Consider the following 26,717-nt stretch of genomic DNA (forward strand, 5'->3'; position numbering starts at 1 on the left):
CGTGCTGCAAAAGCCCTCGCACACGGGCCAAATTCATCCCCTGCTGTAAATCTGCTGATGCCTGCGGACTTCTACCAGGGATAAACTTGGCCCAGTATTTTTTTCATCACATATATTGTTTTAACCTTTTGGTGTCTGGAGTTATGAAAATCCTTGTTAGCAGACAACATAAAAAGTGCACAGAAGAGAATGCTGCTGACACTGGTTCCCCTTGTTCTGTGGTTAATCCGATGATGGGGTTGCTGTTACCGGCTGGACGCTGCTCTCCTATAGGCTATCTTTTCTTTAAAGAAGACAAAATATTAATATGAGAATGGGTTTCTGAGTGTCAATATAACCCCGCCAAGCTTGATCCCCTGCCAGAGCGGGACAGGCACCCCCCAGATTGTGGCACAATGCAAGTCAGGCTCCGCTCTCATTGTCTGGTGGTGGTTGTGAAGCTATACAGGCACACCGGGGGTAGTGTACAACACACACACAAAACACACCAGCAACACCCCCCCACACACACACACACCCCATAGCCACAAATCTCCCTGTACTTACTGCAAAGCAAGCTTTACTGGGGAGGATCAGGCCGAGCTGTGCAGGACTGGGTTTTTCCTAGCGCAGGAAGGTGGTGCTGAATGGACAGCGCTCCGGTCTGCCGGCGCCTGGCTCCAAACGCTACTGACGGGGAAGCGGGGAGTGGAGTGCTGAGAGCAGCGCGCGCGCGCGCAGATACACACACAAATACGAGGGTAGCGGCTTCCATGTGGAATCTGGCACCACCTGCTGTTTCAGTGCGTGGCCACAAGTGCTGCAGAAAAAAGTTCACTGGAGTCATGGGGCAGCCGGGAAAGCGCTTACCCACCAGCGCCACCTGGAGCCTGCTCAGGGAATGCAAGGGGAGTTTTCAGGTACAAGCAGGAGCAGCGATTCCAGCTTGTGCTCTGATGCTGCACGGCGGTACCTAAGCCCGGAAACTGCTGTTTGTGCAACTGTGATTTAAGGTACACCAACAATAAAGAGTTTTCCTAGACGGGGCTAAATCCTGCAGTCCTCACTCCAGACTTAAGTAGGGGAAACGTCTATTGGCTCCAATTAGTAAATCTTGAGTGAAGGTTGCAGGATTTTGCCCCCTAAAGAAACAAGAAGGGGACTGAGTAACAGCCGTGTTAGTCTGTATTCGTAAAAAGAAAAAAGAAAAGGAGTACTTGTGACACCTTAGAGACTAACCAGTTTATTTGAGCATGAGCTTTCGTGAGCTACAGCTCACTTCATCGGATGCATAGCATATCGTGGAAACTGCAGAAAACATTATATACACACAGAGACCATGAAACAAAACTTCCTCCCACCCCACTGTCCTGCTGGTAACAGCTTATCTAAAGTGATCATCAAGGAGGGCCATTTCCAGCACAAATCCAGGTTTTCTCACCCTTCCCCCCTCCCCCCCCCCAACACAGACACACATACAAACTCACTCTCCTGCTGGTAATAGCCCATCCCTCTTTGATGCCCTTGGTTGCCCTTTTGTGAAATGAGATGATGGAAGGTCTCATTCAGCTTCCAGAGGACAAGTTCCTATATTGCAAAACCACCACCTCATTTGGTACTAACAGACACAAAGGCTAAGAACTGACTGAGCTCAGACACTTAACTCTATCTACCTACATTTCAATTACACCCATAACCATAATATTTAGATGATAAGAAGTGGCCTTTGTAGGGTAGGGCTAAAACACTTTGCTTAGGAGTAGAGAGTAACATGGGGCAATCTAACCCTGTTACTGGAGGTGCCCTAGCTGACTGATTATAAATATAAAACTTTGCCTCTAGGGCTCTCAATTTGGCATCTTTTACAAGTACTAAATTTACTTCTAAAAGGTGTGAACTGTTTGCGTAGAGAAGGCCTTTTGGAGCCCAGTTGTGACAATGCTGTTAAGTGATACCTTGGCACAGGCGAGACAAAATCTTTCATTACAGTTCTGTGAGTTCATTCCAAGTGCTAAATATGGCTGTTGAGTGCAAGAAGCCCTGAGGGAGAAATTATTATAGACAAGGCTGTTAGCACTAGCTAGCATTAAGGTGCCCACACTTCCCATTATAAGAGCCTGTTTTGAGTAGCTTATAACTTTACCAAACTTTAACTGTTTTGGCTGAAACTTTCCATGCAGGCTGTCTGCCTAAGGCTGAATATTTTTTTTTTACTGTATTCTATTTTATTTTTATTTGGATTTCTGAGAAACATGCTAGGGAAAATACATTATTTTGCCCATGATGAAAAAATCTGGCCTCCTTTACTTCAAACAGTTGCTTTGGAGCAGGGACTTTACATTTGACAGGGGGTGACCTTCGTGTCCAAACTCTGCCTTTTGCTGTCCCTGAAAAAAATCATCCAAATATGGCAAAAATAAGTTTTCGAAAAATCATAATTCACACATTTTCTGTTGACTGTTCTTGGATTTTAGCCGCTAAATTCCTGGAGGATTCCATCCACGCTGGGCATGTTCAAACTCAGGGCTGAGCAGGACTTTCCTTGCAAGTATAACTCTGGGGTACTGCAAGGCTTGCTGGGTCCAGACACCTCAACTGAGAGTAGGGAGCCTGTCTCACCTGTGCTATCAATGTGCTCAGCTGGGCCCAGGGCTGACTGATTTGAATACAGAGAACACAAGAGCCAGAACTGTTGGGAAGATGGCACGGGTAGATTGGAACAGGGAGACTGAGACTGGCGGCTGAGGGGGAAAGGGAAATTGGGGCTGGCTGGGCAAGGACACTTGGACTGGGAGCCAGGGAAGGAAATATGGAGGGAAACTGGGAGCCAGTAGGTGGGGAAAGACTGAGATCAGATGAAGAGCTTTGGGGAGATTGAGACAGGCTGGGCAAGGAGACTGAGACTGGGAACCAGTAAAGCAGGGGAAAGGAGATGAGTGGGGCTCTGATGGGGAACCAGAATGCAGGGGAAGAACTTGGATTGGCTGGACTAAGAGATTGGGACAACGAGCTGGGGGGAAGGGGTAGAGGGGCACAAACCCTGAAGATTGGGTGAGGAGCCTGGAGAAGGAGATTGGGATAGTGAGCCAGTAGGGTCAGGGAACAGGGACCAGGAGGGGTCCAACTGGAGGCCAACAGAGAGAGATAAATTGGATGAAAAGCCAGGAGGGGACAAATGGGACTGGCTGGTCAACGAGACTAGGACAAAGAATTGAGGGCTGGTTGGGCAATTGGGAAGGAGTCTGGGACTGGAAAGCTGTGGGGAGATGGAGGTTGAGGTAGAGAGTATGTAGGGGAGAGACTAAGACTTGCTGAGCAAGGAGGTGCAGACTAGGATGAGTAGTCTAAGGAGTGAAGACTGGGGCCAGCTAGGTGAAGAGACTGGGACTGGGATAAGGAGTCAGGTGTGGTGAAGAGAGAGGATTGGAACAGGGACCAGGTTGGAGGGGAGTGGGCAAAAAAGGGAATGCTTGGGAGGAAAGGAGAGAAGATTGATGCCCACTACAGCACTCTGCTTTCCAGACCCTGAAATGAAATCCAGATTCCTGAGTCTCACTATTCTTCTGCTGTTAGCAAATATCTGTGCAACCCAGTGGCAATGTCCCATTTGCATCTAGTTCTGGTCCACACAGAGGATGACAACCTACTACTACTATCAGCTACTCCATTAGCTCAAGAGTCAGAAGTCTATGTGGTGTATCTAAAGGTTCCAAACCTGCTGATGGCCCATGTGGCAGTCAATAAGATGCCACATGATGGAATTTCTGTTTTTCTCAGTTTGCTTTTAGTAAAAAAAAACCAAAAAACCAAACAAAACAGGAAATTATGCACATGTAACCCTACATTAAAAGAACACTATTAAAGTTGCAAAGTCAAGCACTCATAAATCAGGGTCTACCAAATTCATGGCTGTGAAAATCGCATCATGGACTGTGAAATCTGATCTCCAGCCAGCCAGCTGTAGAGGCAGAGTGGAGAGCGGCAGCTGGTGCCCAGGCGCCCAGCTCGAAGGCAGCGCCACCCACCAGCAGCAGGGGAGAAGTAAGGGTGGCAATGACGTGACCTAATCGGCTTGCAACCCCCTTTTGGGTCCAGACCCCTATTTTGAATAACGCTGAGGAGAAATCACATGTTCTTTTGTGTTGGTCATGGCCTAAATAGCAAATGTTGTGGCTGTGTAACACATCTGCGAAATATGCTATTTATGCCGTGACCAACCTGCAAAAATTGTGTGATTTCTTAGCAATTTAAGTGGACCCCTACTCCTCAGTTAGGAAATGTCAGAGTTAGGTTGTCTGTGCAGTTCAGCTCCTTTGTGCAGTTTTAAATACATGATCGTATCGGTTTTTTCCACAGGATGCCCACCTAATTCAGTGCACAAGATGGACCTGCTTTGGGGATGAATCAGGGTTATGTAGTGAAGGAGACTGGGGTCTGTGAGACCCCTCCATTTGTTGCAGAAGTTGGAAGGTGCATAGTGAATAAGGCAGATTGCAGGAAGAGAAAAGACAGTGTAATAAGTAAAGCAATTTGAATGCTTCCCTGGAGAATTGGATTCTATTCCTGTCTGTGCCACAGTGTTCCTATGTGAATTTAGTTAAGTCATTTAAATCAAACGTCTCAGAGGTGGTCACTAACTGTATTTCCTTCATTTCCTTATAACTTTGGCACTGATGTGCAGAAGTATTGAGAACTCACAGCTGCAGCTGAAGTCTGTGTGGGAGTTGTGCTTCAAACACATGAAGTGCTATATAATGCTCTAAGTATTTTGAAAAATCAGGTCCGACGGTGTCTCAAATTAGACACCCAAAATAGTGAATACTTTTTACCTTAATCTCTCTGCACCTCAGGGCCCCATCTGTAAAATGAGAATAATACCTCCTCCTCTCACAGGCATTTTGTGAAGATAAACTGTTTGTGAAGCACTCAGATACTATAATGACAAGTACCACTGACAAGCCCATGAGAACGTTAATAATTTTGTCTTCAGAACATGGTTTAAATAGTGTGTATGAACAAGGCATGGGGCAAAAGGAAAAAGTCTCTCATGCTGAGAGATTATGCCCCTTTTTTGACCAAGTAATAAAAGTTATACTTTTAAAAAAATTAATTGACCATTTCTTTTCCTTAATTTTGAATTCATGTTAAATCCTGAATATTTTGCATATCTGGGCCTTATCCAAAGCCCACTGAAATTTTTCTCCAGACATATAAGAGGATACTTTATATCTCATTATATTATTAAAGATACTTAGTGTAATTATCTGCTGCTGAGTACACACTGGAATTATACAGCTCCTCTACCAGCCAGATGACTATGTCACTCCAGGTACTCAAGTGAATGGTTATGAAACAATATAATCACTTTGTGCCAACTTTTGTGCACTTCTTCTATGAGAAGCAATTCCTTAAAAATGGCATCCTGGCTTTCCATGTTTAGTGTGTGTTAGTGATTTCCAGGTAAGAGTACTATGAAGTAAACGGATGTTTTTCTAACTTCCAGGCTTGCAAATTCACCCTGTGATCTCAAAGTCAAACCTCTCTTTCACATATATCAGCATAGGTGCTGGAACTCGGAGTATGGCAGAACCCCCTGGCTTGAAGTGGTTTCCATCATATACAGGGTTTATAGTTTGGTTCAATGGCTCTCAGCACTCCCACTATATAAAGCGTTCCAGCACCACTGTATATCAACACCAGTAAAGATCCTGCAAGTCAAATTATGTGCTCAGTGACACTTATGCAGCCCCACTTCCTTCAAATGATGTCATTAGTGACATTTGTGCAAATCTATGCCTTTCAAATTGTGCCTTCAGCACCACCTCCACAAACCCATCGAGACTGTGCTTGTGCTATGAAGAATGCAGGTACAAAAATGGGACCTGCTTACTCAGCATATTGACTCTATATATTCAGACTTATTTTAGTATTAAAATATTTTTCCTGATTGTTACTCCCATTACCCCTTCAGGGCCAACACAGATAAGGGGCAGCACACTGTACTCTACTCCTTCTTGTGCATTTACCAATTATATTCTTTATTAAATTCCATGAAGTTATACCTTGCAATACCATAGGTAACTGACTGGAATTAAATAAATAAATATGTTGAGGATACACAGGACAGAATAGAACCCCTCATTCTGCCTTAGCTCTCCAGGACTGACAGGCGTAAAAACATCTTTGACACTAAAAATAAGCAGGTATGGTTGTGAATATACACAGGGAATGCATCTAATGAAATTCCACAGTGCCATCATCTGAAAAGTGTGGCAACCTGATAAAGGGAAATTGCAGAATTTCCTCCACAAGACAGAGGAAATCCCTGTGGCGATTTTAGAAAGTGTAAAAGCCTCATTTTCATTTGAAAATGTTTCTTTGAAAATCGCCAACTCTGATCTTCACAAATAGATATGAAATAGCAGTAATAAACTTACAAAACTGGGTGATTCGTATAAAATTGACATTTTAAAGCTGTCAGCAAGATCCAAAGAGAGAGACACCATTAAGCCAGTGTATGGGAAAGCAAACTGAAAACAACAAAGCAAACAGTAACTTACAGATTTTACTACAGAGTGAATACGTCTAACATTTCTACCCACACAAAGCAGATCAATGACTGGCAATAAGAGAAAGAAGCAATATGATCAACAGGAAATGCCATGGGTACACCAAGACAATCCTTCTGTCAACAGAAAATGTGCCCCTTTTTATTCCTTTAATAAGAGACCCAGAGTCTATTGTTTTCTATTTCCAGCTAAACAAATCAGAATAGAATTATTGCTTTCATTACCAGTTAACAGTAAGGCCTAAGATTTGTAACTAGGTCTCAGATGTAGCATTTCACTAGATTTTTAATTTCTGCAACTTGTCAACAAGTGTGTGATAGCTACAAAATAGCTGAACTTCTACACAATTTAAGAGTCCCAAGATATAAATCATTCTACTCTCAATCTTCTTCTTATAAAATTACTATCTCCATCTTCCCCCATGGTCTATGATATATTAATATTTAAGCACATTTTCTCTTTCATTAAATATATTTCATGCACAAATGCATTTTCTTCATAGTTGTGCACACTACTTTATGTTGCAACATTACTTCCATCAAATATATATTGGAAATCTGGGAGCACAAGAGACCAATGGAAGAGTTTGGAGGTGTGTGGACAGGCAACAGGAATTACTGAGAGAGAAAGGAAAAACCACTGTAGCACTTTGAGAGCTGAAGAACCACAGTTCTGCATGCCAAGGATAGTATTTGAAAATGTAGAGCAACTTCAGACAAGCCAGAACATGACAGTTCATAGGGGAAAATGAGACTATTCTGCTGAATTATTAGTTTTGCTTCTAAATCATCCACACAGAATAATTTTGAAAGGGATTCAGGAGGCTAACTTCTGGAGGCAGAATAGGCCAAATGTGTCCCTTCCCTATTCTGATTCCACTGAAGTCAACAGATTTATGCCAGGGATGAAATTGGCCCTCTATCTGAAATAAGTGGTAATTCAGTATGTAAGCAAAATAACAATCCCAGAATAGTTGAATATTTCTGCTAAAATGATCTCATTGACCACAGGTGTTGTAGATGGAAAAAGCTTCGCTGAAAGATTGTTCTACTGCACATTTCCCAGCGTTTTGTCCAGTCTAGTGTAACCGTTTCCAAGTAATGGGGCTTCTACCATCTTCCTCGGGAACTTATTCCACAGCCTACTTGGTTTTATAGTCAGGAAGATTTACCTTGTAATAGTTTCAGGGATACCACTAGTTTAAATGCAGTATAACAAGTAAAGTAAAAAAGTAAATTATACATGTTTTTAAGTAAGGCTTATTTAGTGGTAGTCCCAACTATGGAGCATTTCATCCAGCATGCAAAATTACAGCAACAGTGCTGACTTCTTGTCACACACATGACAACACCAAGGAAAAACACAAAGCAGAAATAAAAGTAATTTTAAATGTTCATTTATTATTAACTTTAAAATATAGATGACAACATTCTGGAGGAGAAGCAGCATTTCTCAGTGCCTTGATGAACCTTTGAGCAACAGTTCTGTTCTTGTAATCGCTCTCCATTATTTGTCTGTACAACAATGCCAAATGTGCAGTAATTTCCACACGTTCATAATTAAAATAATTTATTCTCCTCATGAACGCCAATAACATGCACAAACCAGCCATGTTCACAATCAACCTAGCAACATCCACAATTGAGCAAAGCCACTTATCTTACTCAGACACACTTAGAGCAATACCACAGAGCATCTCATTGACATGCCACATACACTGTGGAAGAAGCAAAAGGATCCAGTTCTAAGAAGTGCTGAAATCAATGGGAGGTGAAAGCACTCAGAATTTCTCAGGCCTCAGGAGGCACTAGGCATAATCATTCCCTTTTCCTCAGAGGTCTCCTTATCTTTTGCCACTGTCAAACGAAAATGTAAACACATGTATTGATTTTTACAGCCTACAATGGCAGTAGTAAAATTGTCATACATGCATTGTCTTCATCAGATCTAATCTCCATGGCACTGTCACCAGCTGATTAGTGATTGCTTGTGAATACTTATGGAAAAAAATTATGGCTCACTAGGCTTAATGCTCTTCCAGAGATTTTTCTCTTTTCCCCAGAATATAAGCTTCCATTTAAAAACAGTTTCATTTGCTATTATGGTTTGGTGAAAAACCTATTCTGCTCAACAAATCAAGGCAATGTTGTCTTGGTTACTGTGCAACCAGTATCCTATCATCATAGTTACATAAATACTTAGGCAATTACAATACTAGCCAAAATATAAACTTTGCTTATGTCATTGCAAATATATTTATAAGACCCTTAAATAGTTGGATCCTGTTTTCTTTCATACCTACAGGACCTACTGTACCCATACACAAAAAATTACATACACTGCTAAATCAGCTTTAAGCCACCTCCCAAAGGAGCAACAAAACTCAATCGCCTGCTAAACTAGAGGTCAAACAAAATGTAGCGGAAGCCTTGAGGATATACTTAAAAGTTAAAACAGGGAGTTGCCTACTGGAGGTTTCCCTAAATGCACGGTTCACTGTATATTAATGTTCAGTGTAGCTGAAGATCACCTTGCTATTCTGGCCAAGCTCCGCCTAACATCGCAAGCTCTGCTCACAGCCCTAAAGTCTGCTCAAAATCCCAAAACAGCCGAATGCTTCTGCTGAAATAATCAGCAAACAGCTAACAATGTTAATTTTTAATTAACATCATTATGGCTAAGTGTTAATATCCTGACTGGGTTTCAGGCTGTAAAATCATGTATGGAGGTGCAGAGGAATCCTGCTGACTGACCCTTGTAGGAAGAACAGACATGTACACAGTCGTGAGCTGGAGCTGGTTTGCACCGGTTCACTAGAACCGGCTGTTAAATTTAGAAGCCCTTTTAGAACCTGTTGTCCCGTGAGGGACAACGGGTTCTAAAAGGGCTTCTAAATTTAACAGGCCAAAAGTGGTGCCTTAGGCACCGACTCCATGGGTGCTCCAGCCCTGGAGCACCCAAAGGAGAAATTTGGTGGGTGCAGAGTGACAGGAACACTTCTTAAGTTGCTTTCAGTTAAGTCTGCAGCTTTGGGGCACATGGTTCAGACCCTGGGTCTGAGTTGGAGCAGACTGGTGTGTCTGGCTCAGCAAGACAGGGTGCTGGAGTCTCAAGCTGGCACGGAAAGCAGGGGCAGTAGTCTTGGTACATCAGTTGGCAGTCCCAAAGGGCTTTCTGTGATCCAGCCCGTCACACCCATAATTTCATATATTGCCCTGCATTGAGCACGTGCCCATCTAGATTTCTTATTAAAAAGTCAAAGTAATTTATTTGTAGTTTGAAAAGAAAACTGAAAAATACTATTCCTACCCAGAAACAAGATGAAATGGCATTTGCTTCTCTTTTCTGGGGTAACTGTTAAGGGGTATCAAGGAAGGGTCATTTGATTACTGAACTCTGATGCATATGATCTGATGCGCTGAGGTTTCACTGCTTATTCCTTGTTCCTTTTAATGAATCAATTTTAAATAATTTATTTCTTGTGGATGACAACTCTTTTTTCTTGTTGATGATGTCACTTGTCTGGTTCACATAGGAATGTTATTACTCAACACAATACACATTATTTCATCTACAGTTTATGGTTAGCACTTCAAATTAAGAACATAAAATACTATAACTGGAATATTGTTCACTGTGCTTTAGGTGTTTGAGTTGATGTTCATGGTGTGGATTGCTCTTTGCATAGGGTCTACATACTGGAGCTGATTCTTCTTTCAGACTTGTTTTTCAGAATTTTAACTCCTTTGATTTCAGTAGAATTACCCCTGCTTACATCAGTGTATTTGAAATCAGGCCACTATTGTCAGAAGCCAGACTTCACTACTATTCCAATACTGGGCCCTATTCAGCACTGCCTTGCAATCCCTTTGTGCTAGCCAAGCTAACACAAAGAGGCTGTAGAACAAGTCTAAAGTGCCCCAGAGAATACCCTCAGTGCAAGGGTACTCTACACCCACCTACCACCCTGGGATAAGGGGCATCCTAGAGTGATCTGGGAATGGAGTGGAGGCAGGGCACAGGCATGCCAGAGAAAGGAGAGGGATGGATCAGAGATGGGAGAGGCCATGGCCAACCTGAACCCAGGCTATTTAGTGTCCCTGTAAAGAGCCACAGAAGCCACACTAAAACTGGGATATAATACTGGGTGCTAAACTAGCTCACCCCAACAGCCTCTGAATACGGCACATTCAAACTACCTTCCCCCAGTCGCTGCACTGACACCTGTACCAGCAAAAGGCTCAATCTATCTCATTGGGTCTTATTCTCCCCAACCATGCACCCTGTGTAGTCATTTACACATGTGCACAGTGAGTGCAATATGGGGGTAACATATTACCAAATAACAATGGCAGCTATTTACACCCACTTCAGGCAGGTATAAATGACTACACAAAGTGCAAAATAGTGAAGAATCAGGTCCATTGTTATGTAGTGTAATTTCTTCCTTTTAAAGTCAATTTAGCACAGCTGTGGAGAGTGAAGTCCATATTTATTATCCAAAGAACATGAATAGCATGGGCATTCTTCCTTCACATTACCAGGCTAATATATTTCTCTCCTCCCCACGAAAGATCAATCATAAAGGTGAAAGAGTGGTTTAATCTCCATGGCCCATTCGGTCTATGCCACGAAGGATGCTAACTGTTAGTAGTAGAAAGAAAAGGAGTACTTGTGGCACCTTAGAGACTAACAAATTTATCTGAGCATAAGCTTTCGTGAGCTACAGCTCACTTCATCGGATGCAGCCACTGAACACATCCGATGAAGTGAGCTGTAGCTCACGAAAGCTTATGCTCAAATAAATTTGTCTTTAAGGTGCCACAAGTACTCTTTTTCTTTTTGTGAACACAGACTAACACGGCTGCTACTCTGAAACCTGTTAGTAGTAGTTTACTCAGAAATAACATCAACTCTAGAGCTCACAAACTGGGATTTACATACATTAAAGAAGCTTCAGACAGCTTTTCATATTGTCAGAACTGCAGAAATAGAATGACCAACCCATAAACAATAAAAAAAAAAAAAATTCTGACCCTACATATCTATTAAGCAAATAGAGAGACAAGATGGGTGAGGTAATATCTTTTATTGGACCAACTTCTGTTGGTGAGAGAGGAAAGCTTTCAAGCTCTGTGTAAGCTCAGATGCTTGCCTCTCTCACCAACAGAAGTTGGTCCAATAAAAGGTATTACCTCACCAACCCTGTTTCTCTAATATCCTGGTATCGACACAGCTACATCACCACTGCATATTAAGCAAATATCAAGGGACTTACAAACTTTTACTCTTCCTGAAAAAATGATCATGTGCTTATCTGAATATTTTTCTTTCCCCAAGCTGAAACGTCAACTATTTTGAGTAACATTAAAATATTATTCTACAACACATCACTGTTCAAAATGAGAACTTTAATGCAAGAGTACTCAATCAAAAAGGTACAGCCTAGTTATTTACTTGCAGTTTATCATTAGGAAAACTGAGCTTAAACCCTCCCAAGTGTTTTGCTGCTTGATGACACAACCACTAGCATGTTATTAAAGCTCAACGCTGCTGAAATTTTAGTCATTATATCTGCAAATGCTGAGACATTTTGAAATGAAAATTTGTTCTTTCATAAAAATAAGAAAGGTCTAAGAATGACAGATAAATATTTTATCTATAGAGAGGAAATACACACACAGAAAAAAGAAAAGGAGGACTTGTGGCACCTAAGAGACTAACAAATTTATTTGAGCATAAGCTTTCGTGAAAGCTTATGCTCAAATAAATTTGTTAGTCTCTAAGGTGCCACAAGTCCTCCTTTTCTTTTTGTGGATACAGACTAACACGGCTGCTACTCTGAAACCTGTCAACACACAGAAAAATTATTTTTGCGATCTCCTTAAAAAGGTTTCAACAATCAATCAAAACTCCAAGTTTAAGGTTCTATAACACAAGAAAATCACCTCATGTTACTATTAAGGGCACCCAGATAAACAATACATTTTGATTATGAAACTATCATTATGTGCCTGATGATGAATGATGAGGCAGAGAGGATTCACCTGGATTCTTATTTGAAATAATTACTGAGATTCATGTATCAATGGATGAATGAACAGAAGGGTGATTGTATGTTGTTTTAATATAATAAAATAAAAAATATTTAAATCAATAGAATGAAAGTGGTTCATTCATTTTAGACAGAGATATCTTGTATGAAATTTTATTTTACTAAACACAAGTTTGTTAACAATTCTGACAAGCTGCTGATTATACAACATATATATTCATAATATAATTAACATAAAATATTACTATTCTTTTGAATGCAAACCATCACACTATAATATTAATTAAAAAGCCTTCAAAAATTAACAATGACTAAATGATGTATTATGCTTAATAAGGATTTCTACAAAACAATACTCTGTAACTGAAAAGTTTAATTGAACCCATATTAAAATGTAGCTCTCAAGCGAAAATGCTAGACAGACAAACTATATAGATCCAACGCTCATTGAAATCATTTTCAGTCTTTTCATTAATGTCAGATGGGTGTTAGATCAGATCTAAAATGAACACTAATTCAATGCAACACTTGAAACTGAATCTTCGTTTACTTCTTTGCTACACCCATCCAAAGATGGACTCATTCTAAAGAAAAAAAGATGACAAAACTGAAGCAATTTCTTTTAATATAAAAATACATGCAACAGTTAGATTAGTTACATAGTACATGACAAAGGCTAAAGGCTTTATTCAGATTCCTTTAATTTACACTTGAGAATTCTAAAAATGCTACAGTTCAATAAAAAGACTTATCACATACATATTCGCAAAAAGAAAAGGAGTACTTGTGGCACCTTAGAGACTAACCAATTTATTTGAGCATAAGCTTTCGTGAGCTACAGCTCACTTCATCAGATGCATCACGAAAGCTTATGCTCAAATAAATTGGTTAGTATCTAAGGTGCCACAAGTACTCCTTTTCTTTTTGCGAATACAGACTAACACGGCTGCTACTCTGAAACACATACATATTGGTTCTGATCCCTAGCCCCGTTAAGTCTCATTTGCAATGCTACAGCAGTACAAAGCAGATTTAAGTATGGTTTAAGTGGCCTGCTGATGTCTCCCCAGGTATTAAAATCCTTCAGTGCTATATAACCAGCATAGCTGTCCCTATACTTCACTCTTTCACAGCCCGCAAACTAGGGGTTGTGTTTGGGGAAACATAGCATGGTCGGAATGCTGCTGTGCTCCTGTAATCATTGGCTAGTGGAATGGCCCCTTGAAGCTATTACAGACAGATGCAAATTAGAACAACTCTGAGGCTGCTCAAAGTTACAGCACAATCAAACTGACCTCTGGGCATTGCCGGGATTAAGAATGGATTATTAGAGGGGTGTAATGATATGGATCAAGTCATTGTGCACCCCCTCCAATCAAATCCTGCACTACACAGAACTAGATCAGACCAACGGTCTAGTCCATTGTGTTTAGAATTAAATCTATTTAACTGATGGCCCGAACATTATGACTAAAACAAACATACATCTTCATATGACACTGCACTTATGTTATTCAGAATACTGATACCACATACTATGGCATTTGAGAATGTTTAACTTTTATATTTATATACCAAGTAACTCCTTGAAGAGACAACTCATATTAATTTAGTGAGCCTAAATATGTAAAACAAAATAATTCCAAACTGTATACAATTCTGGCCTCTGCACTTCAATTATCTATTTACAAATATGTGCTTCAGCAGATCTTTAAAAGTACAATGACCCATATTTATTAAAACATGTTATAGCTAACTCTTTATTGGTGCACTAAAGGAGAAAAAGCTCAATGAAACCTTTCCCATGCTCCTGCACAGGGGCATCCATAAACAGCATCAAAGAGCTGGGAGGCTGCAAGCACTGCCAGCAAACTAGAAGTCCCAGAGAGGGTTTGAGCAAAATGGGTCACAGCCATTGTCTCACACACACACTGGCAGAAATGAACCAGGCAGTAAAAGGTATAGCAAGAGTTGCTTCCCAGTCTTTCAGAGGTATAAAGCACTGCTGCTGATGGTGGCTGATGCTCGTACTCCTCTTCCCAAGCATGGTTTAGACCCTTAAAAGCCATATTTGAGCTTTATATTAAATGACTAAGGTATTTTATAAAAATATCATGCTTTTGTATCTTTTAACAATATCTTTATGCATATATTTTGATTATACTAAAAACTTATTTTGCCATTTGAACTTGTTTGGCGTTTAACTGACTACTTACTCTGTCCATGCATGAAGCCTCATTCTGTGAGCTTTGGTTCACATCACTGCCTGTGGAAGAATACAATGTGTAGGCACAGTGACATCATTTTCATTTGTACTGTATCTGATTTTGATTGCTAGTTTTCCACTGAAGAAATATGTAGCATTAAAACTGCAACAGACTTTCATCTTCCAATAAAACTATCCACAGAGATAATAAAATGCAAGATTAATTTGCTAGTTGTATTAATCTAGTTTAAAAAATTGTAAAGCACAACTGAAGTTGATTCAGAGTTGATATTTTAATGTATTTTTGCTATTTGTTTAATGAAAAATTTAGATCAATAGGAGACTTATCACCTTGAGGCAATACTGTGCAAAATCTGCTAGTTAAAAAGGAGGTGTTAGGGTTAAAGAATTTCAGCTAAATATGGCTTAATGAGAATCACAATTAAAGCTTAAGAAAAATGAGTTGCAATTAGGACTGAGGATAGCATAAAGTTTGTTTCAGTGGATGCAAATTAAACCTAAAGATAAATGATGTTATCTAACCCCAGATGATAAAAGAGACAAGCAACTGAAAACACAGTTGAGAAGTAAACAGCCCATGTCCATTCATTCCTGAAATAAACACAAGCCTCTTGGGAAAGCTCATAGAACCACCCCCTTAACAAATGGAAGACTCAACTAGCAGCCATAATTTTAAAAGGCTCTAAGTCCTAACAAGCGAATGTATCCCAAACAATAACAAAGCTTTCTGGTTTGTTGCCAGACCTTGAGAGAATTGCTTTGGATCTTTCTCTAACATATGACTGCCTCCCGAAGCTCTACTACACGCTCAATTTCTCCTTCTCCCTGGTTATGTAGGACATCTTTTTAAAAAAATTAAACTAGGGAAGTTATTTTTCTTGCATAAATGCCAAATCCTTCGGCCCAAATAAGGGCTGTGCAAATGAACCCCCACAATGATTCAGGGGTGCAAGGAGGGCCAAGGAAAAGCTATGTATGGGGTCCACAGCTTTCACATGCTGAGGAGCACTGCTTTACATTGGCTTCGACAGCAAGTCTACAGAAGAGGATTGTGGAGAGGTCACAGACATGGCCAGTGGAACAACAATAAATATATTCCAGCCAAACCCCCTCTCACAGAAAGGGAATGTAAAAGCCTGAAAAAAGGATTCTATGCCTGACCTCTGTCAAACTCCCATATTCAATGCCCACTGACATGTGTTTGCAAAGAGGAGAGACAGTGGGCATAAGTCAAATACAATCCTACAGTTGTATATTTATTGTATACATTCCATTCATGCAAACAAGTAAGCAGACACAACAAGTCTTACCACATAAATGGTAAGGCAGCATTTTATATTGAGTACAGTCTTATGGAAGCATTTTGGAACCAGGTATGTGTAAAATTCATACAGGTAAAATATACAAAGGTTTACTAACAAAAGTCACTAACAATGGCTTACAACTATTTTAGTATATACCCTGTCCTCCCAGCATGAGAAAAACTTCTATTAATACTAATGTGAGCTAAGCAGACACCGAGAGAATATGCCACTTTTAATTTAACTGATAATATTTAATGGATTGGTAAATTCTCTTTCCTAAAACTAATCAAATTGCCAAGCCAGAAATTCCAATTTTGTTTGTAAGCATATACTGTATTACCTTAAATTGTAGTAGCAGCTACAACAACTCTAACTGCAGTTGCATCTATTCCGTGTGTCAGCTTTAATTCCTGTGTCACTTTCCACTAATGAAATAGCTGTGGTCAGGCCACAACTTGAGGATTAATTTTGTTAGTTATGTTAAATTAGGTTACAATTCACATTTGTGGGAACTAATTTATTTATGACTTACATGAAGTCAAACTATTTCCAATTTTATACTGCAGGTGAAAAAAATTATTCATCTTCAAGTATTTCCCTTAACTAGTACAGGCATCTGTGAACAATAGTTTCATTACATATTTTACATGGTCAGAAAAATGTCCAGACTCCATTTGCTTTTATGTTCATGTTTTTCATATTCTACAGCGTAGTAAAGAGCTACTGCCACCACCCCCTTCCAATTACACACACTTACTACAAGACTCTCAATGGAACCAGAGGGCAGTTCAAACACAGGTAACAATGACCAAGTATGCAATAAAATCCATGAGTTGTGAAAGCATATCACCCAAAAGTAACTTAATAGACCCCAAATCTGGAGCTCTTAAGTCAATGCATATGTATTAAGAACCTATTTGTATTCGCTAATGTAATGTTATTGGTTCATTACCTACCTTCAGTATTGAACTGACTGCAAGTCAACAGTCTGCCTCTAAACTTTTCATTTTCTTCAAGCATTTTTGAAATTACTTTCAACACTCCATGAAAGACTTCAGACTAAAAATAAAGGAAGAACATTCTCAATGAACAGTGTCAAAAAGTTTGTTTTAAAAATCTCCTCTTAAATAGGATTTTGAATTGTCCAGCACTGAACATTCAAGGGTAGTCAATCTGCTTTGTTTGCAACTCTAGTAATTGACTAGATGTCTGAACATAAACCACATTTATTTTACAAGTCTAAAATCAGTGTTTGGATTATTCCTCCATATTTTTCATTCACCTTCTTCTCTGGATCTCTCATTACCCAGCACTTGTGATCCTGTCCTTCCAGAGGAGGAGAACTGGATGTGACTCCCTCTGGGGCCATTAAAGTCTCTTCAGGGTCAGCCAGAAGGGGAATACATGAGAGAGATGCAAGATGATCCTTTTCCCCAGGGGTCAAGCACATTTCCTTCCAGTCCCTTGCCTGCAGTGCAATTTAGACCTAGCACTCAGATTCCAGCATGGCAATGACCTGACCTGTTCTGATATATCAATATTAATTACTTTTATGTTATCTACTGACCTTTTCAGTTGAAAAACGTAAAAAATTCCCTCTGTAACTGGCACAACTATGATGGCAAACTGCCATCATAAATACCAAAACTGAAGCACTAGCAAATTCAGATATGCTAACACATCAAAAATAGGAGATTACAGGATTTACATTGCTATAACATGCTAAAGTTATAGTGATATCTGGACCATCCACTGTGAAACTAGTCTAAATCTAATAATTTCTTCTTCATTAAGCTTCAGTGCTAAAATGTAAAATACATTCCTTGTTCTTCTTGCAGACTATTTAATGAACTAGAAGAGACAGTGTAGCAAGTGTTAGCTGCACCTCTGAAGTCAGTTGTTTTCTCCTTGTTTTAAATCATATATCGATGACATTACTGTATTATATTATACCTGGGTACTTGTATCTCACATATGGTAAATCTCATGAGTTACCATTGTAAAAAATGTGTCTTTTTAACTTCAAGCATTGCGTGAACTATTCAATAGTACCAGAAATACATTTGTGACACAGAATGGAATTTTGTATTTCTATTAATATAATATTAATAGCCAAATGTTCCTCTCACTTATCTGTTCCCTAAGCAACCCCATTACCTAAAATATATAAGTAGGGACAGAATTTGGCCTTTATGGGCTTAATCCAGCAAGGTGTGGTGCATTCTGACCCTGACCCATCAAAGCATTGCTGGGTCAGTCATTTAAATCAAAGGAACTACTGGTGTTCAAGTTAAGCACATGCTGAAGTGCTTTGCTGGACTGGGGCCAGAATTCTCAGATCTTGCAGATTCAAACTCTAAAGGGGTGAAGATAATACTATTTTTCATTCCTGCAAGTGAAACTTCCTATAACATCCTTTTGCATCTCTCACACACGCTCCTTCTTACACACACACACACACACACAGTGCAAGCAGGAGTTTATCTTCTAAAATGCTAACACTTTCGTTCACTTTAGTCCCATATTTTATACCTTTTCCTTTTTCTGTTTTGTTACTTTATTAACCACTTTAGAAGTGAAAGGGAATCCAAACTTATCAGCCTGATTCATCTGAAGACCACCTACAAGAAAAATTAAAGTTAAAGAGCTTGAATGTATCCAACTAGTGGGGATTCTCCATCCTTCCATGTTAAACAGTATTCATTTCGAGCACTGGCAGACTGTGAGATATCAGACTTTCATATCACATAATTCTGATTATCACCTTGTTTTTTCTTCCGTTACAATTATTAGTGTCTGATATCTCAAACTGCTTAAATCAGAGATTAATACTCTATAACAATTGAAAGCGTAGACACTAGGCATTCAGGTGACATACCATTGGTTTCTAGTTCTCATTTTTCTTGATAGTATCCACTAAAATCCTGTTTGAGCTGAAGCGAAGATGGTAATCAGTACTGTGATACTGAAGTCTGATATCTCGCTTGCTCCTAGTACTAAAACTATTTTGGCAGACCAGTACTAATATATTCAATGAAGATTTCACCTTTGTACTCAACCTAATTTGAGTTTTCTCACAAATTCTATTAACTGCTCTTACTGTTGATAAGTGATAGCAAATAATAACTACATAATAAACTAGTAGAACTGTTGTCTTTATTTCTGAAATACAAAGTAATGGATAATCTGGATCTATCATCCTTAAAGGCTTTTAAAAAATGTTTACAAGGATATTGTAAAACTTCCTAGGGTTAACAGTTCTGTAAAATTAAGAAACAGTCTCCCAGTTTTTCCCAGAATCTCCTTCAAGGCCCAAGCTCTTATTTTGAGAGCTGAGACAAGTTCTCAATTTTCATTCCATTTTATTTTGTGCAGCAAAACTGATCTTTTTAGCAACACATCAGGAAAAGTTTCTGAAAGTGAAAAACTACCTTCTTTTTTTTTTTAAAAGCAAATAAAGGGACATCTATCCCCATCTCATTTGGGCCCAGACACAAAGAAAAAGAACACTGAGACATGCATGGATGTCAGCTTGAGTATTCCAAAGGCACTATTCCATCTGGGGTCTACCAACCAAGGTCAGAGAGGATCCAGGACCTGAAGACAGATCACACCAACTCCTGGGGTGGATGTCAGTGACTCTGCTCCCCGTTCTACCGTGTGAGGAATGTGGAAGGCTGAACAGCGAGAGGACAAAGCTGCCTTCACCCCTGACTGGGGGAGGGAGCTTCGCCATTCACCAGTGTACCGGGTCTGGAGCAAAAGTGCTTTGGGCGTTTGTCACTTTCCATTCACCTGCCAAGGAAGTTATTCTCCCTCCCACCCCACAGCACCAAGTTTTGTTGCTCCTGGCGCAGGGTGAGGGTCCCTTCGTGTGTTGTGTGGAAGGGCGGTTACCAGCCATGCAACGGGGTGGGGGATGCCAGCTCCTCCTGGCTCAGCCAAAGAGCTCGACGTGAAGAGGCGATTAGCCTCCTCGCCACGTAACTAAGAGAGGGGGCTCGAGTCAGGCCCTGCGGCTGGGCCCCTAGGGGACGTCCCACTGGGGCAGCGCCCACTGGGCACCTGCGCTCAGCCCATCCCTTCTCCAGGGTGGCGCGTACCGTATCTCTGGCTGCCGGGCGCCTGCACGCTGCCGCCGGCTCTGCCCTGTGTGCACCGCAGCCCCGGCCCGCTCTCCCGGAGACTGGGGGCTCCCCCGGCCTGGCCACCCCGGCTCGGTCCCTGGGTGGCAGCACACGACCCAGCTCCCTTAGGACCGGTGCTAGGCAGGACCGGGAACCAGGGGCTTCCGCGACCTTCCCTAGGAGCGGCAGCCGCCTCGCCCCGCAGCCCCACACAAGCCACCCCCTGCCTCCGGCTCAGACCGGAAGTAGAGGACAGCTCTCGCTCTACGACACCGGAAGCAGCGGCCTTCTCCTCACGGCGCCGGCGGCCGCGGGGACCACCGCCATATTGGATCACGGAGCCGCAGCGGTGGCTGCCGAAGCTGTTCACGTAAACTACCCGCATGCGCTCCCGGCCAGGGCGGGGCTTCATCCTTGAGGGATACTGAGGCGGGGGCGCTCGGTCTTCTCACAGGCGACTCGGGGACAGCTCTCGGCCAAACCAACCGCGAAGGGCGTGCGCGAGACCATTAGGGGGAGAGTGACCCGCTTGGAAGAGCTCATTGGGTGTGGGAGGGAGACCTGATTGGGAGAGACCACTGGGATGTGGGGGGGAGACGCCGCGGGCATTGGGAGGGGGTGACTCGCTTAGAAGAACCCAGTGGGAATTGGGTGGGGAGGGGTGAGACCACTGGGACTGGTAGAGGTAGTGTCCCATTCAGAGGGGGAAGCGGGAATCCTGGGGAGTCCATTAAAAATGGAGGGATGGGCCCTGGAAAAGCCCATTCACATGGGCGGGGAGAGGCAGCGTGGCATACTGTGCACTTACCTGTGGTTCTAATAGCTGCTTCCTGGGATGAGCCAGGTCTCAGCTCAGTGTCCTGCAGCAGCTGGCAGTAGGACATGGTGAACTGGAGTCTGTACTGTGCTCCTGGGGGGACTGGAGAATCAGCTTATCGGTTGTATACAGGACTCACAATTCCAAGTTCTGTGCTATGGCTTGCAGAGTCACAAGCCAATAAACCATTTTCTTTACTGTACATGGGTAACAAATTTGTTAGCATGTAATAACAGGTCATTGTTAAATCACGGTGACTAAGGGAAGAATTCAGTACAAGCAGTATTGCAAAACTGCCATGAAAACTTGACAGAGCAGCAACAAAATCCACTCACCCACCTTTGCCATGATGCTGCTGTGGATGGAAAAGCTAGACATAATTTACTCACTTGTCAAAATATCGCCCACCCTGCTAGAATCAGATTCTGCAATGTTGAATCTGATCCATGTTATTTAAGGCTTTGTTCAAAGTTTATCGCCACCTCAAGTCTGATTCTTATGTTACCACCACCTGGAGACATACTGATTTATTTTATGTATATACTTTGATTTAACACGGTATCAGCTGACATCTTTTTGCTGTGGGTGCTTTTATAGAATGTTAAAATTCATCAGTATAATCCAATAAACTTGACCCTAGCCTGCTGTGATTGTTAATTAGTGCAAAGTTTTCACTGGCCTTAGCTACAAGTGGAAATACAGATTTAACCCGTGTGTGTACGTTTCTGCCCAAATTTGTATTTTAAATTGTGGTGTTCCCAGTACAACCATTGTCAAAAGGTTGCATGATGTAGGTATTGAGAAGATCCCCATTTGATTCTGAATCTGTTACATTTGAAAATGTTCTTATATGCAGATGTGGGTTTCGCCACTTATCAGACTTTTCCAGAACAGATGGGATTTTCAACAGCACATAAAAGCACAATCCCATTGACTTTTGCTTAGTCACGTAAGCATTTTGAAAATACCAATGAATATTATTTCTTAGACAGTTGAAGCATTTAATTGGTCACAAGAAAAAAAAAATTACAAGTTAAACTGAACAAATATTGGGTAGACTCTTCCCGTAGTATTTTTAATGTGACATGAGACTTACAATGTAAAATATAGGAGTACTTGTGGCACCTTAGAGACTAACAAATTTATTTGAGCATAAGCTTTCATGAGCTACAGCTCACTTCCGAAAGCTTATGCCCAAATAAATTTGTTAGTCTAAGGTGCCACAAGTACTCCTTTTCTTTTTGCGAATACAGACTAACACGGCTGCTACTCTGAAACCAATGTAATATATGTTGAAAATGTATTGGTTTTTCTTGCAGCCTGATCCAAGGCCCAGTGAAATTAAAGGTCATTATATTGACTTCAGTGGATTTTGGATGAGGCCTATGATTCCTAAGTTTAAAAAGCCATTTTAATAGCACCTGGACTGTCAAAATAAACAGTACAGTTGAAAGGAAAGTGTTGGTCAAAAATATTCCACAAGATGGCAGCCTTACCTACGTGAAAGACACCATTTCAGTTAAATCAGCGTTGCTGTGGGAACCAGGGGATGAAATAATTAAAGACAATAAATCCTTCCCCAAGGTACCCAGGATTTTATGCTATTTTATACATTGTAGATAAACGGCATTGTGTGCGTGTGCATGAAAAACAGGAAACAACCTGTGGAAATAGCCTGATATTTTGCCAAAAATAATATTTATTTTCCCATGATAAATGCAGTTATTATGGCCTCCACATACACATATAATAAAAATGAGATCATGTGAATGCAGTACAATTATCAGCTGAACTACTATCAATGAATTAAAAAAAAATACCTCCCCATTATGTCAAACAGACAGGTAGGGCTAGTAAAGTTCCTGATGAGTTAACAAACTTGAGTTCTGTCAATTCCAGATTTGAGGGCTTCTCCATTAAGAATGCTCTGATCTCAGAGTGCAACTCTAAGACTGTCTGGTGAGAGAGTATAAGGAGGGATTCTGAGATACAAAGGTCTCAAGCCATGTAAGCAGGCATTTATCCCAATCGATAAACATTAGTAGCACCCATTTTGATTATAGAACTGTTTTACACTTAACATGAAAACTTGATGATGCATATTTCTGGCTATGAGTTCAGTTTGCCAGCTGGCACTCAACATCCCTCCTATAGTCCCTTCAATAGCTCTGTGGATGACAGTTACAAGAGGCTTGCCAAATGGATGGTATGGTCAGCATCTGTGCTTTATGCTGTTCTTTCATTCTTCACTGTTTCCAATGCATATCCTTCATGGGACAAGTTCTGTCCATCCTTCCCACCAATATGTTGCCAGAAGCAAACTTGATTTTGATAGAAACCTCAATCCAGCACCCCATTTTGCATCTGCTGTTATTTTCAGGCAAAACTGATGCCATATAAAGTCTTTATAGTTTTGCAGGTGCAAAAGGGGAGTATGCTTCCCAGTATCTCCAGAAGTGGGAAAACTAACCTGTTTTTAGATATTCAGAATTCATATAGCCTCCTTCTTCACAAGGGGCTTTGATGTTAGTGTTTAGTTCTTAACCATTGTTTTTCCTTCCTAAGTTTCTAGTACAGCTTAGGTTTTCACTAACGTATATGGGAGCAGTGCAAACTCCCATGTTTTGTGATCACTATTTCTCAGCCAAAAAATTTCAGTGAAGTAATTTCCATCTAATTATTTACCATTTGACAGTGTTTGTGGGGAAGGCCATGCCCAGAGCTGAGATTACAGGATCTTTCTTCTGCTGGAGTCATAGCTGTGTGGAGAGTTGTTTAGCACATGCATGCAAACTGCAGCCATGCTGAACTCCATGTAGCATGATGGCTGCATCCTGCTGTGAGACAGTTGCTCTGGTGAGCTCTTTCACCCTCTTTTAGTTGGAGGCTGCATTATCAACTCAGCTGAAGCGGCATCAGACCAGAGCTGAGTGCTGTTTATAAGCATCAGTGATGCAACTGTGCTTAGGGTCTGAAGCTTAGGCTTGCAGCCTCTTACGTGTATGCCATAGAGGGAACAGCACTAGCCATACTATTTTTGAGCTTGGTCAGTGGTCTTGGTCTAAGAGTTATTTCTATAGGCACAAATGTAAGAAAGTGTTTTATCAACCCATACAACACAGGAAATTTATATCTGCATAGAATCGTAGGACTGGAAAGAACCTCAAGAGGTCATCTAGTCCAGTCCCCTTCACTCATGGCAGGACTAAGTATTATCTAGAGTAGTGGTTTTTCAAACTGTGGGTCGGGACTCCATTTTAATGAGGTCACTAGGGCTGGCCTAGACTTGCTCTGGCCTGGGACAAAAGCCTGAGGGCTTCAGCCCTGGGCATTGGGACTCAGGGACCGTGCCTGGAGCTGAAGCCCTTAGGCTTCAGCTTTGCCCCCACCCACCAGGGGCTCCGGCTGGCTCAGACTTTGGTTCCCCCTCCTGGAGTTGTGTAGTAGTTTTTTTTGTCCGAAGGGGGTCACTGTGCAATGAAGTTTGAGAACCCCTGATCTAAACTATCCCTGACAAGTGTTGGTCTAACCTGCTCTTAAAAATCTCCAAAGATGGGAGATTTCACTCCCTAGGCAATATTGTCTCATTTGTTCCCCTTTAATCCCCCGTTCTCTCTATCCATCTGCTATCTCTGGTCTTAGATTTAGATTGAAGATCGTTACAGGGGCAGGGACTGCATGTTTATATGGACCCTAGCATGATGGAGTCCTAGTCCAGTACTAGGGCTCCTAGGCACATACAAAAAATAATGATAACGTTATACACCAGGGATCAGTAACCTTTGGCACGTGGCCCACCAGGGTAAGCTCCCTGGCGGGCCAGGCTGGTTTGTTTACCTGTCGCGTCCACACGTTTGGCCAATTGCAGCTCTCAGTGGCCGCAGTTCACCGCACCAGGCCAATGGGGGCTGCGGGAAGTGGCGACCAGCACATGCCTCGGCCTGCGCCTGCTTCCCGCTTCACGATTGGCCCAACCTGAGGACGGGTCAGGTAAACAAACTGGCTCTGCCCACCAGGGGGCTTACCCTGGCAGCCCGCTTGCCAAAGGTTGCTGATCCCTGTACACAGATTCTGGAGAATCTGAGTTTTCATTTTTTTAAAGTAAATTTCTAGCACACATGGTTGTGAAGAAAGCCTTCCAAATTGGAACCAAGTGTAAACCCGTGCAGTGTTGTCAGTCTAAAACAGTAGTTCTGAGAGGTGAGAACACACACACACACATCCACCCACCCACCCCCCTTTCTGGTTTATCTTGTTACAGCATGAACAAACTTCTTTTCTACATGCAAAAGTTGTACTGTTTTAACTATACCAGATAAAGCAGTACAAACTCCTAGTGTAGATGCAGTTACGTTTTATACTGGTATAGCATTCCCATATGGGACGGGGAATGATCTATTTCAGTATGAGGCACCTTTATACCAATAAAACTGCATCCACACTGGGGGCTACTGGTATAACTATATCAGTAACAAAAAAAATCGCACCCCTAACCAAAATAGCTGCGCTGCTGCAAAATGGGTGCGTAGACAAGGCCTTCAGCCTAATACAGACACTGATTCTCAGCCTTGCCTCTTTCAGTGCCAATCATGGAACGGGGGAAAGGGCGGCTGTGAATCCAAGGGGATGGGAATTAGGAGTTGCTGTGGGAAAGGAAAAGGAATGGGTATAAAAGAAAAGAAAGAGGGAAAATGATAGTGAAAGAAGAGAAACAAAGGGCAGAACTAGCAGTTGGCCTAAGGGAGGCAGGAGTATATTTTCCCACTAAGTGATGCTGAACATGACAGAAAGGTACTGAACAAATAGTAAACAACAAAGTTTATTTAGTACATAAAAGCCTGAACCTCCCCTGGAGCTTTTTGCAAATCTCTCATTAAATGAGTGGGCCCATGGACTGTAACCAAAACTGGAATTCAGCCCTCACCTCACAAGAAGTTTAACACCTCTGGTTTAGAAGTTTACGAGAAGGCTTGGAGGGATTAGATTATTGAAAAACGTCAATTTCACCATACACACACAAACTGACAAAAATTATTTCCAATTGCTAATCTAAACATACAGATTGGCAAAGAAAAATGCTGCTTGAAAACTTAGTTTGATTTAAGGCTATTTATTTACTTTGTATATTTTGTCATGTGATGTTGACAGTTTGTGTTTTAATAGTTATAAAGCTTTAACTTTTTGAATCAGTATCTACTGTCATTAAATAACTGTCCAGCCCTCCATACATTTTTCACAACTGTGGAAATTTAAATCAATAAAAATTGGAAAAATGCTTACAAATAAACATTGGTATTATCCATTGGAATTATTTTAAAAAAATCAAATTCTGCCAAGCCTGCCTATCAGTAATATAACAAGTGAAGCATACCAAAGTCAGGTGAAACCGCAGGGGAATTTAGATAGACAAAATGATCACCAAAACTGAAAATATCTAAGGCAGTGTTTCTCAAAGTTTTTGATACCAGGAACCAGCTTGCTGCCTTCCTAAACTGTCAGGGAGCTCTCAGGGTCCACGTCCCAGTCATTAAGAAACACTGATCTAGGGCACCAGGATTAACAATTTTAGCGAGGTAGTTGTGGTCTATTAGTTAGAGTAGAAGACAGAGACAGGACTACAGTTCTGTTCCCAGTTTTGT

General features: G+C 41.2%; 2 protein-coding genes across 4 annotated transcripts in view; both read right to left on the reverse strand.

Annotated features, from left to right (window-relative positions):
• The window catches only part of NSG2 (neuronal vesicle trafficking associated 2), a 40,797-nt gene extending 40,102 nt beyond the window's left edge, over positions 1-695 (reverse strand). The window contains exon 1 of the mRNA XM_074960551.1: positions 547-695. The gene's annotated coding sequence lies outside the window, so the exon portion shown is untranslated. The remainder of the gene's footprint in view (positions 1-546) is intronic.
• On the reverse strand, positions 666-21,413 carry C8H5orf47 (chromosome 8 C5orf47 homolog). Of its 3 annotated transcripts, none has more exons than XM_074960549.1 (5): positions 21,070-21,413; positions 18,667-18,755; positions 17,091-17,193; positions 14,820-14,869; positions 12,832-13,187 (listed from the first exon to the last, which is right to left on the reverse strand). In XM_074960549.1, the coding sequence occupies exons 1-5, from the start codon at positions 21,143-21,145 to the stop codon at positions 13,161-13,163; spliced, it is 345 nt and encodes a 114-aa protein (XP_074816650.1). In that variant the 5' UTR covers positions 21,146-21,413; the 3' UTR covers positions 12,832-13,160. The 3 variants fall into 3 exon arrangements, with proteins under 3 accessions (XP_074816649.1, XP_074816650.1, XP_074816648.1); XM_074960547.1 differs by lacking the exon at positions 21,070-21,413 and adding an exon at positions 20,238-20,790 and having other exon boundaries at positions 12,835-13,187; XM_074960548.1 differs by lacking the exons at positions 12,832-13,187; positions 14,820-14,869; positions 21,070-21,413 and adding exons at positions 666-799; positions 20,238-20,790.
• Between the last annotated feature and the right edge of the window lie 5,304 nt (positions 21,414-26,717).

Source organism: Natator depressus, chromosome 8 (genome assembly GCF_965152275.1).
Source record: "Natator depressus isolate rNatDep1 chromosome 8, rNatDep2.hap1, whole genome shotgun sequence".
Lineage (NCBI taxonomy): Eukaryota > Metazoa > Chordata > Testudines > Cheloniidae > Natator > Natator depressus.

What these genes read in the sequence shown, in the direction of transcription:
- C8H5orf47 (XM_074960547.1), bottom strand. Translation starts at nt 20,673, where the DNA reads ATGAAGCCCCGCCCTGGCCGGGAGCGCATGCGGGTAGTTTACGTGAAC. An exon ending in GCCCGGCAGCCAGAGATACG is followed by an intron (nt 18,756 to 20,237) that starts GTACGCGCCACC and finishes TTTTTCTTGTAG; the next exon opens with GTGGTCTTCAGATGAATCAG. An exon ending in CAAAACAGAAAAAGGAAAAG is followed by an intron (nt 17,194 to 18,666) that starts GTATAAAATATG and finishes CTTTATTTTTAG; the next exon opens with TCTGAAGTCTTTCATGGAGT.